Source organism: Pelobates fuscus, chromosome 5, assembly GCF_036172605.1.
Source record: "Pelobates fuscus isolate aPelFus1 chromosome 5, aPelFus1.pri, whole genome shotgun sequence".
In the NCBI taxonomy this organism is placed as follows: domain Eukaryota; kingdom Metazoa; phylum Chordata; class Amphibia; order Anura; family Pelobatidae; genus Pelobates; species Pelobates fuscus.
Window position 1 is genome coordinate 60,742,644 of NC_086321.1, and position 20,528 is coordinate 60,763,171.

At 38.1% G+C, this 20,528-nt stretch overlaps 1 protein-coding gene across 2 annotated transcripts in view; it reads right to left on the bottom strand.

Moving 5' to 3' along the window:
- MBD2 (methyl-CpG binding domain protein 2) overlaps nucleotides 1-20,528 on the bottom strand; it is a 76,645-nt gene that overhangs the window by 21,384 nt on the left and 34,733 nt on the right. For both annotated transcript variants that reach the window (XM_063453908.1, XM_063453909.1), the window contains exons 3-4: nucleotides 14,061-14,198; nucleotides 423-513 (exon numbers count right to left, since the gene is read on the bottom strand). In XM_063453908.1, the coding sequence (XP_063309978.1) occupies nucleotides 423-513; nucleotides 14,061-14,198 (229 nt within the window). The remainder of the gene's footprint in view (nucleotides 1-422; nucleotides 514-14,060; nucleotides 14,199-20,528) is intronic.

Genomic DNA, 20,528 nt, shown 5'->3' on the forward strand with positions numbered 1-20,528 from the left:
AGCCGACGGGGCGGAACGGAGGAGGATCGGAGGCAGCGATCTCCCCGCCCAGCGCTGGAAAAAGGTAAGCTTTACCCCTTTTCCCCTTTCCAGAGCCGGGCGGGAGGGGGACCCTGAGGGTGGGGGCACCCTCAGGGCACTATAGTGCCAGGAAAACGAGTATGTGTTCCTGGCACTATAGTGGTCCTTTAAGAAAGATTAAACACTTTCTCTACAAAATCATTAAACTAAATTTCAAATATTTGTTTAAAGGGGCACTCTATGCGCCATATTCAGTACAGCTCTGTTTAACCCAGGTTGGCCCTGTGCTCTCGGCCTATCACTGTAGTCCATGTTAGACAGAACGGAGTTCAAACAAGAAGACTCCTCCCAGTAAATATGGGAGACGTCACAAGCAAGTGATTGAAAGATTCATTTCATACCTTGGAGGCCTTTAGGAAGCTCCATTGGTCGTATGATTTGTTCAGTAACATCTGATGCACTTAGTCCCTCTAGCCTCTTCTCCCAGAAAAGCTGAAATTAAATAGCAAACATTAACAAAATAATAATCGAAAAATATCACCAAATAATAATGTTTAACTTTAAAATAAATTTTAAGGTTTATGACGCATATGGTATATTTATGATACAGATATTACAATGATCACATCCATGATGTCACCAAAACACAATTTGAAAAAACACTAACAGATTGTTGCAACACCTATTTTAAACACTCTGTTAACGTTATAATTAGAAAAACAGTATGGTTCTGACATTTTTGTTAATCTTTCACTGCTAAGCGAAGAATATGTAGGGCACCTAAAGTATATTATCCTAACCTCATATCGGTGATATTATAATCTGACCCAAGGTGATACAACTCTAGCTGAGAGGAGGCATATGGATTCAAGCAATATATTATATAATAATTATACACCAACAAGATTTATCTAGGCAGGACAGTCCATTTTATTATTTTTCTGTACCAACCTCACAATTAACAGCGACTTGCATAATTACCCTTTTCCAAGGTGACAGGTTTGTCTTCGTTTTGCTCAAAACAATTTTTAAATAGAATAATTATTTCATCAAGTTTTGAAACGAAATAGATATGCTTTTAAAATACAAAAAAATAAAATGAGAAAAGCTCATCCCTCCCATTAGTGTATGACATGATCCTTCAGCCATATTCATGCATCTTGGGTCAGATAGTGTTTTTAAAAACAAACAAACAAAAAAAAAAAAAACAGTTGCAGGGTTATTCTCTAAAGTAAGAATGTGTGCAATTTTTAAACGAATTTAAAACTTACGGCCATAATAGCCAATTTACAAAAAATTCTCCATGTCCGTTCTATGTCCAGTTTGGCATTACATTTGAAATTCTCTTTGAATTCACCTTTGGCCTCAGAACTATACAGAACTCCATCAGCTGATCTAATGCCCTAAGCACAAGGTAATCTTTTGTAAGACCATATTAAGACATTATCCTGCATATCATCATATTTTACACACTTTGTAATAAAAAAAAAAATAATCCCCCCCCCCCACTACTTTGAAACGGCAGCCTCTATTGTCATACTTCAATATGTTCTCAGCATATTACATATATTCTCACTTTTATGTCTCGCCCATTATGCTAAAGTCTTGTTTTACCAAACCTGTTTAATTAATTGTTCTATTCACCTACATGCCTACCTCTAATGTTTTTTTCTCTGTGATTTCTGCCCTTCCACCCTTTGTTCTTTTGTGGATACATACCCAAATGTTTGTTTTGCTTAAATAACCCTCACTTCATCTGTGCATGACCACTTCCCTCGATCCTATTCCCCACGTATCTCATTCACACTGTCTCCTCGCAGGCTCGCTGCCTATGTGTTCTCTTTGACTCCGACCCTTTACCCCTCACGTTCAGTTGATAGTCAAAGCCTGCCACTTCCATCTCAAAAACAGAGCGTATCTGCCTCTAATTAACACTTGATGCCTATATGGTGCTGGTTTATGCTACTATCCTCTCTCGCCTTGACTACTGCAAGCCCCTTCTCAGTGGTCTTAAGTGTTCCCAATTTGCCGTAATACACAGGTATGTCCCATCTAGGCCCCATGCTCTGCTGAAGACCTGCGTCTATCCTCTGTTCATACTCTCACCTCTGATGCTCATCTTCAAGACTTCTATAGGACTGCCCGTTCCTGTGGAATTCCCTTGCCTGCTCCGTTAGACTTTCAACCAATCTCCATTCCTTCAAAAAATCATTGAAAACTCACTTCTTCAGGAAAGCATATCAAACAGTTAACAGCTTTCCCTCCCTACACCTTGCTTCCTCTCCTGCAAATGTAATCCCCCAAAAATAAAGAAACACTAAGCCTTCACTGAATACTACTCTAGCAAACTATGTTTCTATCCTACCCTTGCCTTTTGTGTCACTATACCCCACTCCCTCTAGCATGTGAGCTCATTGAGCAGGGCCCTCAATCCCTCTATTCCTGTGAATCTAACTCGTCTGGTAACAAATATGTGCGCCTGTCCACCCATTGTACAGCACTGCAGAATCCTTTGGTGCTTTATAAATAATAACTACCTGCAATTCGCACTTTAGTTAATAACCCTGTTAGCCTCTATGGTCTCCCTTGCTTTGCTTCAGGATTGAACTTGATGGGACTTTATTTAGTCTTTTCAACCTAGACAACTATGTATCAGCTATAAACCTATGTAACTCCTTGCAAAGAAGCAGGGAAGACTATAGAGAATGTCTGTTTTCAAACACCTTCTGACCCAAAATGTATGTATATAACTGAAGTTGCCCATCATATGCTAAAAGTAGGGATACGTTTTTTACATATCCTTTATTAAAAAATAAATCTATTTCCTTCCAAAACTTTATGAAAGAATTATTGTATTAAAAATTGTTTTGAGGTGACTGTTGTACTTAATCTATAATAACTATATTCCTAACCGAAAAATATTCAGCTAACCTCTTTGCTTGCTTTAACACTCAATATCCCACAATTTGTAAGGTAAATGGATTACGTCAATGAATACAAATAAAAATGACAGTGTGGAAATTTCATTAATATGCTACATTTTACCTGCCCCCACCCCCTCGTAGTTTTAAAGAGTCTCCTTAGCCTACAGAAATGGCATGCTATACTGCTACAAGCGCTACATGCATTTAGGTACAAACAAACTTGACCAACGAGGTTATACTTCACCTGTATAACTGTACTGATATTTGCAAATGTTCACTATTTTATCAAATATATCGCACAATATACTAGGGCGTTATGAAATTGATTTGAAAAAATACTACATATTCATACAGCAACAACTCACAAATAAGACAAAAAACATTTTGCTGTGAGAAATTTCACCATTTGATTAATCCCTCAATTGTCATAATTAATCATTTCCAGATAAGTATATTCGATAAACATGTTGAGGAAGACCACAGCTTCATCCTGTTCCCCCTGCAACCAATGGTCGGAACAACAGGGGTTGTGATTGTTCCGCCTGTCACAGGGGGCCAATGAACTGGCTGGCCCTGAGGCGAGAAGCTGTGCGCCAAGACAAAGTAGGCACATGCTTACCCAGATGGCAAGTGCCTACTCTGGCAAATTATACAGAGGGGAGGCAGACTATCGACGTTGAAGGAGATATAATTTTCATGCTCTTCACACACAGCTCCCTCACATGCTGCGCAGTGAAAACCTGAAAACTTAAGTAGGGGAAAAAAAAAGTTACAGAACTTCATTAGTTCAACCTGCAAAGAACCCCATAACTGTGGAATTTAATGTAGAAAAGGAGGAGGTTTCTACAAAGATTTCTTTGATTGGTTTGACCTATGTTCTTATGCAGAGCGGAGAACGTCCAGCGTCAGGCAACCTAAAGTCGCCTAGCAAGCAGGAAGTGCCTTTACTGGCTGTCGGACTGACAGCCACTAGAGGAAGTCTTAGTACTGCAATGTAATCAATGTAATCATTGCAATTTCTCAAAAACTTCAAAAATTAACATTGCAGGACTAACTGGGACAGGGAAACAATGCACCTAGAAAACCAAGAAGTCAACGCTGAAAATGTCCCAGTTATTTTGAAAACAACTTTGCAATTTTTTTGTCAACATTCCAAAACTCCCGGTTTAATGAATAAACCTCCTTAAGTTGATAACGTTTAAATCTGTTCTGAACTTTTATCTTTTAATTTAAAGGAAGACTCCATGCACTGTAACCACTAAAGCTGGCAGGATTGCAGCAGGTAAGGTTGGACAAATTACCTGGGTCTTAGAGTGCCCAAGCTGCCACACCCAGTCCTCCACAACCATATTATTCTACAGAGTAAAGCATGGCCATGCATGCCACGCTCATTGATTAACATCATCAAAAAAGTGTGGTCCTGTATCGGCCCATGTATTACTCTACAGACACATCTGCCTTCTCATGCAGGAAATTACCAAAACCAGAGCTGTTCTCAACAATACCTAGGTAAGTTGTCAAACTCAGCAAAAAATGGTTTGACATCATACTTTGGAATGGTGCCAGTCCACTATAATCACTACAGTGAGTGATTGTTCCTTTAAAACTGGAAAATAATATTTCCGGCAAGCTTTAGCTATGCTTTGGGCACGCTTCGCGGGCAACACTGCAAGTGCAGAAGAGTTCAAATTTACCTCTCTACAGGAAAGCTGGGACTTACTAAACAAAATCATTATGTCGGTCTCAGTACAGACTGATTTATTAAGGGATAGTGTGTCAGGTTGTTAAGTGCCCCTAATTTCACGGTTTAAAGACCATGAGATAAATAAAGAGAATTATCCCAGGTATCACTAGGGATGGGCGAAAATTAAATGATCATCTCATGCCTGTTGCAGCATTTTTTTTTTCCTCCCATCAATAATGGTCACAGATATGAAACAAAATCAAATTGTGTTGTAGGCTTTCCAATGTAAGATCACTCTGTTAAATAATGTCCGATTCATCTAGAGTGGCAATATCCAAACGCAAGAATGCAAAAGTGCACAATTTAAAATGTTAAAGGAACACTCCAGACCCCTAGAGGACTTTAGCTTGCTGAACAGCTGTTTTTCATTTTGCAAAAAAAATGCAAATTTCAATAGAAAGTGACGCTTTTAAATATTAACCTGGTTACACACCCTTGGCTGTTAAGCAGACCAGAGGTCCGGTTACTTCCTGGTTTGGTTAGCTAAATGGAGCCAAACTCAAGAGGCAGCAATTGCCCAGAGCACCTGACTTGCAAACACTTCTCATTGAGCTGCACTGGGAAGTCTGATGATTGGACAGTAACAAAGTATAGGCTGAATTAGAAGGGAAGGGCAAAGGCAGCAGGCAAGGTAACAGCAGGTTCTACTAGCTGGTTTTAGATATAACCCCAATAAAACATTTTTATAATTAAATCTATGCAAGTTTTCATGGGGTAAATCTACTAAATAGTGTTTTTATTTACTTTGTATTTGGGCAGTGGAGTGTCTCTTTAACCCCTTAAGGACACATGACATGTGTGACATGTCATGATTCCCTTTTATTCCAGAAGTTTGGTCCTTAAGGGGTTAATGAAGATATATACATTGCATAGCTTTGTAGGTGAGCACTAATGAACAACATGCACTCTATCCCAAAACCTCTAATCAACCAAAGACTGAATTTTAGTATGCATAATCAGATGCATTTATGCTAGAATACTTTGCTGTGGTATGGTGAATACTCTGGCACGAATATACCGTACCAAGTACATGCATTCCATGCCTTTAACTTTCTGAAGAATACAGTGCTTGCAGTGTGCATATTTCATGTGTGTTTTAATTATTTTAGTATAAAGTATTTCGTTTTTTGAGTGCTTATGTTTTGTGCTCTGCTGAATATTTCACACATTGTTGATTAATGGCCTAGATTTTGGGTTGTGCACTATTTTACTTTTGAACACAATTTTACTTGCCAGGTTTTATTTTTTTTTACACAGACTCTAGGTGTGTGCCCTCTATACACATATCATAACCGTATTTCAGTTATGAACTTTCAACAAGCTGTTAGCCAAACTACAACTCCCAGATAGATTTGTTGTGCTTCCTTAGGACATGTACAATTGTATTACAAGACAAGAGACAGAAAAGGAGTTGTACAAACATACAAGAATCAGCAAGAAATATTTTAAAATGGAGGAGGTGGGAGGGACAGAGGAGGCAGGTTTAAGGTGGCTCTGTCACTCCATTATCAAAAATGAGTATTTTGTAAAGATCAAATCTTTATGAAACACTCAGATTGACTACGTTGGTAGGGACTACTTAGTCTCAGTATTTTTACTCCACTTGCCAAGTTTCATAAAAAAGTGGAGCTCCGATGTCAAGCATGTCATTTCTCCCAGCCATCATCAGTGATGTTTGTAGGGGAAAAAAAAAAAAGATCTTTTTATGGAGAATTCTGCAATCTCGAGTGATACTCCATAGACCTCAATGCTGTACATTCGTGCATGGGGGAGACTTCTGCCATCTGCTTCAGTTAAAGCTGCAGAAGAGTAACCGGAAGAAGATGGCGATGCCCGTGAAGAACAGGTACAGTTAAGTAAATCTCACCTTTCCCTGTCCCCTATGGCCACTGAACACCTAACAGCAATGTCAAATTATGCAAAGATACCAGACAATGAAAGAGCCACTTAAAACATATTTTGCAAAGAAAATGCAAAGACTTTCAAAGAAAAGCAGCGGCACACAGACCACCTTACCAGTAAGTGTCCCTTGGCAAGACACCTAATGCTATATATCAGCCTAACTCAAATCCTCATAGATTGCAAGCTTGTTTGAGCAGTTCCTTCAAATATCCCCTTTCTATCATTGTAAATCACTGCAGAATATGTTGGCATTATAAAAAATACTAATAATAATTATGTAGGAAAAAAGCAAATATACATAAAAGATTCCTGGACTGCCCACTGAAAATAAAAATATAATAAACAAAATACATTTCTTCACATCACAGTTCAATATTTTCAGAATGAGCATTAGTGGTTTTGAAGTTGCGTACAAAATTAACAATGTGACCAATACTTATCACTTTCATATATCTGTGTTGTTTCAATAAAGTGATGTTATACTGATAGTTTAACGGTCTTCTAAATGGACAGGCGGCCTTGGCCTATTTACTTCTCCTTGCATTGGCTGTGATCATTTATTCTTACACACATTGTATATATTGCAGCACACATCTGGAATCTGTTACAGTTTAAAATATGCACACTGAGTGGTAAGGGACCTAAAAAACAACCTAGTGACAAAACACAAAGGAAGTGAATCATTGGAACGGACATACTTAGACTACGGGAAGTGAAATTTTATAGCATATTTGCCCGATGTATAACATTTTTTTTTAAAAATGTATAGAAAAGATAGTGATGTATCAATCCGACCAAGTGTGGATTGTAAACATGCAACATGGCAATAATTACACGTTTTCTTTACTTATATTTCTGAGATCAATAGTATTAAAGGAACACTCCAAAGAGGATGCAGTGGTTATGGTTCCAGGAGTTCACTAGTGCCCTTCCAGGGAAAGTAATCAAACTGTTTGCAAATCTTTTGACAAGTTAAGTGGGGTTTGCTGGACACTGTCACTTCCTCCAGGAGAGCCTAAAGTTCTGAGCTAGCCCGGCAGTGCAAGGCGTAGTTCAGTGGATGGGAGCACTCAGCAGATGCTTTGAGCTAATAAGTTGGCCTTGCACTACAGTGTTTGGCTCAGAGGAGCTAATCAAAGCTCCATGCAGAAGATTCTGGCTCTCCTGGAGGCTGTGACTAGAACCCAGGAGATCCCAGGCAAGTTGTCAAACCATGTGAAAATGGTTTAACTACTTACTCTGGGAGGGTGCTAGAAGACTCCTGGCACTATAACCACTGTAGGGATTACGGTGCTTGGAGTATTCCTTTAAGACATTTTAGCCATCAGTTATGTTTGAGAGTTGGAGGCTGAAGTTACAAACATGGGTACAGCACATTCTTACTTTATTTTACCATTACAGCAACAATACACTTCTTCATCAACATGGTAATTAAAGGAACACTCCAGGCACTGTAAAGAGGACTGCAGTTCTTGGAAGACCTGGATGTCAGTCCTTCCGTCCCAGTGTATTCTTCATCCCTAGACTCAATGCATAAACCTTGGACTGGGTGCCAGTGATATGCAGAGAGCGTACGCTAAAAATTTCTCAATGATAAGCCAAAGATGGGATGAGAGCATCAGCTGATGCCATCAACCTATCTCCATATAGTAACAGCAAATTAGTCAAGGCACTCAAGGTCTTCATATATCAGCAGATTTATTGGAAAAGCATGACAGATACAGCAACGTTTCGATCCCTTCAAGCTTGATAATATGAAATGTGGTGCAAAACTAGCTTGTACAAGCTAGAGAACATCTATATATATATAACAGAATATTAAAACATTCAAAGATTGTAGCTCTAAGCATAGATGAAATGCACTACATTTTGGGCTGTACACACACCCGCTGCACCTGCAGAGACGTAGTTTGCATCTCTATGCATATTTGCACGAAGATAGAAATCATTCTAGTTTATGTAAACATGTATCTGCAATATAGTTAGCACAATGTAAGAGGAAATTTTATTTTACATTTCTTACAAAATGACCTTATCAAAGGATCAAATAAAGCCCCCCATCATGCAATCAGAAGCAGTTAGCTATGTGAAATTTGACTAACAGTTACACTTTGAAAGGTTACTTAAATCTACTTCCAATTTAGATTTACAAGGCCTTAATTTTATCCAAGACATAAGACCGTATTCCTTGATTTAGCTGTATCTATGCACTCCAGGGATTATATACATTTTTGTTAATATATTATAAAATAAAACATATTCGCACACACAGAAGTGAAGAGGATACTTCTATAATTAGGTATTTCATCGAGCTCCTTGACCACAAAGGAAATTAAAGGGTGGCTGTTTAAAGCACAGATACATCCTGTTGGTCTTTTCTTTGGTTTTGAGAGGGACTCTGTCACGCACACACAAAGCATACTTTATTGTGCTAATAACTTCTCTCTCTATTTTGTAGTTGATGCTTTAAGTTGCTATTAATTGTAATAATTGAAGGTTTTAACATAACGTGGCATGCTGAGCTGTAACACATGGCATCAGCTTTCTATGTCAGTCATAGAAGATGCCGGACTCTGAAAACATGTCAAGTATCAAACATTTACTTAGCCAGAGGACACCCTCTGTTTCCATAGAAGGGAGAGTTTGGATTTGTGAAATATGTTTGCCAGGACTAGACCCTGGCCTGTGCCACCATTCCCTCAGTCGGTGTGAGAAAACGGTGGCAGTGTAGGGGTGAGAAAGTGAATCTAAAATGCGTTAAGAGAAGTAATAGCATCAGATGGGTGACATGACATGGACAATAGAGAGGAAAAAAATGTGACAGGTGGAAAGAGATGGATGGCAGGATTAAGATATAGGCATTTTTTTAAATATAAATAGAGGATGTAATAAGGAGTGTATCTTAAGATTGTGGAGGGAAATTAAATTAAGTCAATTGTATGACCCAGGACATACTTGAAAACGAGAGAAATCTTAATGTATCCATCCTGGTAAAATATTTTATAAATAAATACATTTGAATTGATGAGTAAAAAGATGCTTTCTTGTGTGTGAAATCGCATGCTGTATTTCATTCTTTAGTAGCACCTCATGTGGCATTAACATCCACAGGAAGCAGTCTGGTCACACGTGTATACAATCCAGTTTGTCACATATACCTCAACTGTACAGCACAAAATATATTAACATTGCAGCGAGCAGATAATTTGCTTAATGACCGTTCAAATACGTATATATATGCTTCTCTGCAAACATCAATTTAAAATGAATTTTATAAAAAGAAAAAAAAAAACCCTGCATTATGCCTGTAATAATAAGTTAGGGGTCATCAACATCTGTCTGTATAAGGGCAGGATGCCATGTTGTATAATGGAAGTCCGCATTAGTTTATATATCTATCCTTCTCTCTGATCCTTTTATAGAAGTGTATCCAGTGTTCTCTACCAGTGCCACCCTTCTCTCAATTCTAACTTCTATAACCCCTCTTTTTAAGCAGTGTCCACCAAGTGTCCACCGAGAAATTGTTATAGAACTCTCTCTGTGTGGCTCCTCTTCCATTGCTGGTGCAGGCAGAAACGACAATCTCTTGGGCCAGATGCCCATTATTTTCATGAAGTCAGTTAACAGGCCGCTATTGTGCTTGGGTAGGGCCTAATAAGGCCAATGGGTAACAGGTTGCCGACTCCTGCTTTACATAGTTACATAGTTACATAGTTAGATAGCTGAAAAGAGACTTGCGTCCATCAAGTTCAGCCTTCCTCACACCTGTTTTTTGCTGTTGATCCAAAAGAGAAAAAAAAAAAAAAAACCCCAGTTTGAAGCACAATTTTGCAACAAGCTAGGACAAAAAATTCCTTATTGACCCCAGAATGGCAGTCAGATTTATCCTTGAATCAAGCAGTTATTACCCTACATTGAAAGATTATATCCTTGAATATTCTGTCTTTGCAAGTATGCATCTAGTAGCTGTTTGAACATCTGTATGGACTCTGATAAAACCACTTCTTCAGGCAGAGAATTCCACATCCTGATTGTTCTTACAGTAAAAAAACCTTTCCTTTGCCTTAGACGAAATCTTCTTTCTTCCAGTCTAACGCATGGCCTCGTGTCCTATGTAAAGTCCGGTTTGTGAATAGATTTCCACACAATGGTTTGTATTGGCCCCGAATATATTTGTATAATGTTATCATATCCCCTCTCAGGCGACGTTTTTCTAAACTAAATAGGTTTAAATTTGTTAACCTTTCTTCATAGCTGATATGTTCCATTCCTTTTATTAATTTTGTAGCCCGCCTCTGCACTTTTTCTAGTGCCATGATATCCTTCTTTAGAACAGGTGCCCAAAATTGCACAGCATATTCAATATGTGGTCTTACCAGTGATTTATAGAGAGGCAAAATGATATTCTCGTCCCGAGAATGAATGCCCTTTTTCATGCATGACAATACCTTACTGGCCTTGGCCACTGCTGATTGACATTGCACATTGTTGCATAGTTTGTTGTCTATAACAATTCCCAAGTCCTTTTCGTGTGTTGTTATCCCTAATTCGCTTCCATTAAGGGTATACGTTGCTTGTGTATTCTTTACGCCGAAGTGCATAACTTTGCATTTTTCAACATTAAATTTCATCTGCCATTTGAGTGCCCAGTCCTCCAGTCTATCTAAATCCTTCTGCAGCAAAGTAATATCTTGCTCACATTGTATTATTTTACAAAGTTTTGTGTCATCTGCAAACACTGAAACATGACTTTCAATGCTGTCTTCAAGATCATTTATAAAAATGTTAAATAGAAGGGGTCCCAGAACAGACCCCTGAGGGACACCACTTGCCACCTCTGTCCAGCTTGAAAATTTACCATTAACGACAACTCTTTGTATTCTGTTTTTAAGCCAATGTTCTACCCAAAAACAAGCATTTTCATCGAGACCGATTTCCTTGAGTTTGAACACTAATCTTTTGTGTGGAACTGTATCAAATGCCTTGGCAAAATCCAAATAGATCACATCCTTTGGTATTCAAATAAAAGATCTGCAACTGTTGGCAAACTACAACTCCTAATAACCTTTGCATTATAGAAACACAGCAAGTGGCTTGCAAATGTCAAAAGTATTGTAGTTTATGAACAGCTGGAGCGCTCATATTTGAACATTCTTGCCCTACACAGATCACTTCATGTCTGCTCTTAATGAGAGTATCTGATTGGAGCATCTGTTTAGCCTGGCTCCAGATGGAAGTTACTGCAAATCTGTATTTGCATAGTCACAAACAAATAAAAGGGTTAAAAGATACAAAGTAATAAAAGAAGGTCACAATTTATCAGTTTTAAGACCACAACCAATTATCTACTCAATTCTAAATAACCAATAGGGGTCTCATGATCTGTTGTAGACAGGACTAACAACATTTAAATAATCTGGTGCAAGCTGTATGAACAGACCAATAATCCACAGTTCGTAAGCAATCACATTTTGCACTGTTAAGCATTTGCATTTCATGCGATTTGTGTCTTCTCTAACATGCCCAAAAGAAATAGGTGCTAAAGGTGAGCTCTTACATTAAATTACTATATGCACCAAAACAACTTTAAAGTAACACTATAACATTAGGAATACAAACATGTATTCTTAATGCTACCGTGCCGTTTTCCCTACTTATATTTATCTCTTTTAAGTGGAAAAAGGGAAGAAGAGAAAATAAAAGATTTTTCCTTGCACGAGACTAGCTCTGTTCTGCCAACTGCTCCTCCTCCTGCTATGTCATCCTAGAGGAGACACTTCCAGGATCATAGCCCAATCCAATGTTCCCTTTATAGACAAGTACTGGGATTGTTATACGCATGCGCTTCTCATAAGGGAAGCAATAAATCCATGACTGAATCAAACTTGATAGTTGCAGAGGAAGCTCCTCAAGTGGCTGTCAGGAAGAGACGTGTTGAACCCTGCAATGTAAGCATTTCTTATCTTGCAGTGTTAAAACTACAGGACAACTGCAGCCAGACCACCTTATTGAGATGAAGTGTTCTGGGTGACTCTAGTGATCCTTTAGCGAAGCGGTTTTTGAGTATAGATCATGCCCTTCAATCTCACTGCTCAGTTCTCTACAGTTTAGGACAGGGCTGTCCAACCTGCGGCCCCCCAGATGTTGCTGAACTACAACTCCCATGATTCCCTGGCTACCTGTTTCATTGAAAGAATCATGGAAGTTGTAGTTCAGCAGCATCTGGGGGGGGGGGGGGGGGCGCAGGTTGGACAGCCCTGGTTTAGGAAGTAAATAAGCTTTTAGGGTTAAGGTTTCTGTCTATGAAGCCCTATCCACATCCCACCTGACTGTGACTAACACAGTCTCTATGAAGAAATTGGTTTCCTTTCCAAATCAGATATTACAGCACAGTGTGTTTATTTTAGATTGTCTTATATCATGTTCTGCTAATTGAAATGTAATCACATACAGGAAGCTGCTGTAGGCTCTAGCAGTAGAGACGGAATTTTAAAATGTATCACTTTACAGTAAGAAAAGTGAGAAAATGTACACTATTTCAGGAAGTGTGAAGGGTGACTGTGTGAGTCTTGGCCAGGAGTGTAGCTATGACTGCATAACCAAACTGATTTAACTACTCAATGCCAAAAAATTGAGCAATAAGAGTGCAAGGGCATGATCCACACACAAACAAAAAAAACACACTTTTTCAAGCTAAAGTTATTTTGGTGTTTAGCATATTCTTGCAACGTCTGCATTTATCTGTACCTCAATGATAATACATCCAATAGCATAATGATACACACAGCACCACTCCATATTCCTACATAAAGCAAGAAAACTACAGCAGCCAGAGCATCAGGGAGAGAACGGAAATTCATGCTGAATCTTTCCACTGCCATCTTCTATTTTCTATGCAGGTTTTTGCTGTATAATTGAGCTCTCACCTATGTGTTTTTCATTTTTGTAGAAACCATAAAAAATATGTAGGTGAAAGATCCACTTTGCCTCACATGGTCTGGGGTTGACGTGTTATTGCCAAAAGTTAAACAGGGACTTTAAACTTTTTGTTGCTGACTGTTCCTCTCTCATTCAGTCCAATAAATGCTAGAAAGGTGTTCTTAGAACCCAGTGCAGAGCGGAGGTATGCAAAAGCAACCATCTCCACTGCACTTTTTGGTAACCAGTGTTACTACATTTCTTCATATGTGTGCACACATATAAGCCAGAATACATGTACATACACGGAATTATGGGAGGTTTTTATCAATATTCAATGCTGACAGCTTTACAGGTTTATTAAAGACTGCAGTACATGCCCAATGTATACCTGTATTTTCAGAGGTATACAACAATATAAAAAGTATCATAAATTTGGATCACCAAACAAAACATTCTTTGGGTAAACATGCTTCATGTATTCATACTTTGAACATTTTTTTTTTTTTTAACTATATCAGTTGCCAGTGTATTTTCTAGCAGCTCCTCACCTGACGTGGCTGTTCAATCACTCGCTGGGGATCCAGTTTCACCTTGTTACAGGGATGGTTGGTAATTTTGGTAACTGGTTGCTTGAAGATCGAAGCGGTTTGTCGGATTGGCAATGTTGTATTCAAGTCTGGTTTATTCTACAAAAGAATTTAAAAAAAAAAAAAAAAAATCATCTATTGTTCGGTGAGTACTTTATTTTAAGCCCATAGACTCGTGGATTTAGCTCATGAATGTCAAACATCAACCCACAGATATTGTTAGGTCAAGTATTCCAAATTTCTATTAGCCATTGCCTGGCAGAGTATTATGGGCAAACAGCAAGAGAAGTCAGGAAAGCAGAGGGCGAGGCTTCCAACTCCACATTTCTGATTTAAGCCTTAGATGTTTTACTAATACGATGTGCAAAGAAATTTTCCATTTCTGGTTATAAAATCAAAAAAACAACTACCACCACTCACCTCCATAAAAAAAGAAACCTGCCACTGTCAATTGATGTGAAAGGATCCCTGAATGCACACCGTTGTGGACCTAGTAGCAGCATTTACATAGATTTATTTATTCATAAAATATTTTACCAGGATGGGTACATTAAAATAAAACATACATACAGGCATACCCCGCTTTACATACACTCGTGAGTACAGACATACCCGCAAGTGTACAAACATTCCTGAGCCTCTTCTGTTTGCGAGTGAACAGTAAATAGAAGGTTCTATTCTCACCCGTTCAGTGTCTTTGGGGCAAGAACTTTTCACACCTTCTGACATGGCACAGGTTAATCATCTCAAATGTATAATGCCTACTCCTAGCTGAACATATATTTTTTTTCTACCCATACATTGTCCATATTCTGCAATCGGCTGCCATCCAGTGAAAGGGTTTACCCTGCCATTTTCTATAACTTAGCAGTTTAACTGCATTAGCCACAATTCTGAGGATTCAAAGTTAAACCATAAATGCTTAAAGTGATGAAGAGGCGTTTCTAAACAAAGTGTGCAACTAAGCTGCTAACAAATACAAATTGGCAGTGTATTGACAGAAAATGGCCCAGTGGGCAGGTTTATTTTACTTTTCCTCCCAGTTTAAGGTTGTCAGATGAGTAAAACATTAAAGATAAATGGTACAATCTGGAATGAGATTTTTCTTTTTACTGTTTTTTTTAACTGAATAAAAGCCCACTGGAAATCACTAAATAAATCACTGGAAATCTGCAGGTGCAGTATCCGTTATGCCTGTAACTATTGCAAGGCAGTACATGCATTGGGAAGTGAAAAGGGGTATTGCTTCACTTTAAGCACATTTTGTTTTACGTACATGCTCTGGTCCCATTGTGTACTTAAAAGTGGGGTGTGCCTGTATATACTTTTGTACAGATCAGAACTATTGCAGTAATAAATGAAATGCTAGATAGATAGACATTAGATAGAGATGGGGTGGGCTGATTGTATTTAAACCTTAGGAGATATATAATAAACATGAAATGTATGGATACCTTGAGTGCTCTGTAAAAATAAATGGCTGCCCCTGGAACATTTACTGTGATTTTATGATGATTAATTGAAGGTTGGCATACAATAAAAATCTCCTGATATGCCTAGGTGAGGGAGATGTTCAAATGAATCCATTAAGGACGTTGTAAGATGATGATGATGGTGGTGATGATCAGAGGTGCATGTTTTATGTGGCTTTAAGAAATCAATTACCAGTTGTTTCTGCTGTGTTTCTTACGGTTTTGGGTTTTGTTTGTTTTTGCACTCTAAAAGCTTAGTTTTCCAGGCTTTCAGTAAATCTGCTGTTTGCATTGGGTATATTTTACACATTATTGCTATTATGGCCAGCATGCTTTTCCTCATTTATACTATTCCTTCCACTTCCCCCCCTCCCCCCCACTACTGCCGCTCATACTTCCCACCATACTCATTTTTCCAATGTTCCACTGTACACCCTTATCACCACCCAGCCTTCCTCCCTCTCCTCAACGGTCCCTTTGACCAGCACTGCCACCCTTCACATCATATCCTTAAGTCGACTCGCCAGCCTCCCTCCCCTCACAGGGGCCTTATATGCCCAACGCTGCTCACTCTGCACATCACACCCCTTGAGCCTACTTGCCATCCTCCATTTCCTCTGCCTTCAGAATGCCCACCCTTCACATAACCTCCACTTGCCAACCTTTTCTCTTCACAAGACCTTATGCCCACCTCTGCCCTGCAATCCTTTGCACCACAACCAGAATCAAAATTTACATTTTATATTGGATTGCAAGCTTCCGGTCTTCGGTTTTCTGATAAATTTCTTGATTTGTTTTTTTTGTTAGAATTCAATTTTGTCTTGTTTACCTTTTGTACAGCACTTCAGAATATGTTTAAGCTATATAAATAATTGTAATGCTGCTGTACCTATGCAAAAGTACAGTCAACCCATGACTATCAAAATAAAAAAAAAATACACCTTTTCCCCAATTGTACATCAACATCACTTTAAAGATCATCAAAATATAATTTATAATATAAATTTCCAGCTTGAGATGCAAATTAGCACAGACAGGCATCGTGATTCAGACTTCATATTGTATTTCTGCAGATACCCTTAGCAATAGACAGCTTTTCTTAAAACAAAGATGGAACTATATCTATATACACAGATACATAAAGAAATACAATTTATATTGATAAATAAAATGTAATATGGTCCACATTAATAAAAAAAAAAAGAGAAAAAGAAAAAAAAGAAATTAAGGTGTGCTTGAGAATGTGTGTTATGTCTGCCAGTCCCATTTGAGATTTAATTTTATTGAATAGCATTGCTCATGTTCACCAGCAGTATGTATCCAATTGTGCAATATTGCTTGCGGGGGACAAGCACAGGTCTACTAGCATCTATAGTGGGGTGTATGTGTATGAGATAAGAGGAGAATGAAAAAGGACAGGGACATTTTTTTTTTTTTTTTTTTAAATCACCAGATCCCTGTACCACCTACCCGATCACCAAAACTATTTCCATATAGATCATTACAGCGTTCTTATTGGATCGCAGTATGGCTTGCATTGATCAAAAGGAGCTGAGAACTAAAAAAATATGCCTTTGTATCCAAATTTAGGAACCGTTTTAAGAAGGATTTGTACCTACAGCTTCACAATAATTTGACAATCACCTAAGACCTGGTTTCCTTGAGCTGAAAAGGGCAGATGTCAGTTTTTTTTTTTGTTTTTTTTTAAAGGGGCAGTTTAGGTACCATAACAACTTCTCTAACGGTTTAACCCCAAAGTGAGCCTCCAGCACTGATCTCAACTCTCCTAAGGCAGCACCTGGCTTCTGAAATATCAGTTTAAGAAAGCTTGGAGTGTCACCAGGCAGGGGAGGCACTGATTGGCTAAGAACAGTCAGCTTACACAGATCACAGACAGTTGTTATGGTGCCTGGAGTGTGCCTTTAAGACAGGAGCTCATTCATTGGCTGAAAGTGCTCAGAAGACGCTCTCAACTAATGAATGAATGTCTAAATCGTCATATATTTGTGTTTTTTCTTTTTTTACTATTTTAAAGCATCTGAAGTACCGGTAAATAAAAATAAAATAACCACCAAAAAAAAAAAAAAAAATTGAACACTGAACAATGAAGGTCTCACGTCCAGCCAGCAATTTACTGTTATTCAGAGTTGCAAACAGCCATTTGCTTTAAAGTGGAAATATTAAAGTTTGTCTTTCAGGTGCCATGTATTTTAGATTATATTTCTTAAGCGAGTACGTACTTTCCTCTTTCCATTGAAGGTATTTTACCAGCTATACTAGATTATGAAACCATGAAACCATGACTCAAGGCTTGATTTGACCCACATTTTTTAGGTTTTAAAATTCAATGAAAGAAATTAGATAAAAAATTACAAAATTTAAAATAAAATACATACCAGGGATCCCCTCCATATTAAAAAAAAAATATGCCATTTGTAAATGGCATAGCATTAACTGCCAATTCTTTTGTTTGCTCACTCTCCCACTCAATAGAAGAACTGAGAATACACTATTAACCTCTGTTTATGGATGCTATCCAGGATATTTACTTCTGTAGTCCCAAGTAGCTTACTTCCTAAAAACACAGCACAAATTAGAATGCAGAATAGTGCCGGCCAATGCATGCCAAACAGAGTTCAGGAGATGATACAATGGAATCCTATGATCTAAATGCACAACTTTTTGTTATTTTATATTGCAGGGTGGGTCTAAAAATTAAAGACATTAAAATAAAAGCGAAAACAAAAAAAAGCTGTATACCAAATATGACAGTACAAAAATGTAATCTGCCAAAATAAGTTGATACTCAATGGAGGACGTTAATGAACATAAACTGATCATTTCCTAGGTAGATAGAAAAGTAACACCAGTTGACAAAAAAAAAAAAAAAAACAACCATATATATTGATTTTTTTTTTCATAGGGTAAGAAGAGAAAAAATGGTTATTTGAACCCAGAGAAGCAAAGGAAATGTAAATATATGAATAGGATAAAGAAAAGAGGATAGAAATGAAGAAATAGGGAAAGGGAGGTATAGTTTAGCAGTGAGCTCTTTCATAGATCTAATATAGAAAACCTTAAAAGGACACTATAGTCAACTGAACAGCTTTTGCTTAATGAAGCAGTTTTGGTGTATAGAACATGCCCCTGCAGCCTCACTGCTCAATCCTCTGCCATTTAGGAGTTAAATCCCTTTGTTTATGAACCTTAGTCACACCTCCCTGCATGTGACTTGCACAGCCTTCCATAAACACTTCCTGTAAAGAGAGCCCTATTTAGGCTTTCTTTATTGCAAGTTCTGTTTAATTAAGATTTTCTTATCCCCTGCTATGTTAATAGCTTGCTAGACCTTGCAAGAGCCTCCTGTATGTGATTAAAGTTCAATTTTGAGATTGAGATACAATTATTTAAGGTAAATTACATCAGTTTGAAAGTGAAACCATTTTTTTGTTTTTTTTCATGCAGGCTCTGTCAATCATAGCCAGGGGAGGTGTGGCTAGGGCTGCATAAACAGAAACAAAGTGATTTAACTCCTAAATGACAGTGAATTGAACAGTGAAATTACAAGGGAATAATCACTAAAACTGCTTTATTTAGCTAAAGTAATTTAGGTGACTATAGTGTTCCTTTAAGGAGTAGCTACTCATGAGTGAGTTCCTAAGAGTTCCAGTTTCTTGTAAGGCAAATGTATGCAGCTCTGCAGATTCAGTGTATACATTTTAATGCACAGCTGGGGAATTTGCAAAAGGTGGGCTTGCCAAAGAGTAAGGTTACCGTGGGGTTGGGTTCAAGAACAATACCAAAAGTATTTTCCAGCATTTGAAACTCAGCGAGCCAAAAAAAGGCCAGATTAATTCACATTCCCACCAAGCTTGGTACTGCACTACAACCCCTAAAACAAAGAGGAATGGGGTGGGCAGTAAAGGCAGTTGCCTAAATAGCTGTACATACCATAAGTTTAGTCTCAGCAGAGAACATACTAGCCCATTTTTTATCAGAGACGGTCATTCCCAAGTCTACTTCCTTTTTGAAGTTGAAACTATGGTTTTGTTCTATTGAGCATCTCAAGGAAGGAGAGGTGCATGGCCAAGATTGCACCATCTTCATTTTAACGCTGTTTATAGAAGCACTTAAATCATGTTAATCTCATGTTAAATCATGTTAATCTAAATGACAAATTAAGGCCACACAAGATAAGAATGGGACATGTCTACGAGTTGCAATCCATGTCGATCTCTAAAATGTAGGGTAGGAATGACACCTCTAGAGACAAAATCAGGTCAAATCCATGTCTCAGCGACCACCCAAACTTGAGTCCATATCCAAACTAACACAGAATTTTGGGTTACCCACAATTGGGATCATCGCTGAATGGGTAAGAGAGAAGCCATCTCTCACATGACTAGTCATCAAGAGATTGTAGGTGTTTTAATCGATGATGTTGTAAAGACCATCCATGGGAGAGTGCGGAGAATCAGTGCACATTCTGAGCCTACAACACCCACCCAATCAGAAGTTCCAAGGCTAGAGTTCCACCTTAACATTTGCAAAAGCTGGGCCACGTGGTAGGAGAACACTAGTACAGGAACGTATTGTTCTCCACATATTTGTGATCTTGCCATCACAGTATTGGCCAAGTGAGTGTGTTTATAAACCCAAGTAAATAATAATATACAATACTGAAGGTCACAGATATTGCTAGAAATGGTAAAGTGGTAAAGGAAGGCAAAGAAAGATCTAAAATCGTTGGTAAGACCTCAATCTACACCACATAAATAAGTCCAAGAAGAAACAAGTTTCCAGCTGTTCATAAACTTTTTTAGGAACATATACACTGGTGGGTAATTACATAAGTAATAATAAGGAAGATTAGATCGGACTTCTAAAGAGCAAGACCAAAACTAATCCTATTACCCCGATAGGAGTTGCTAATCAAATAATAGACTTAGTGCCTTGT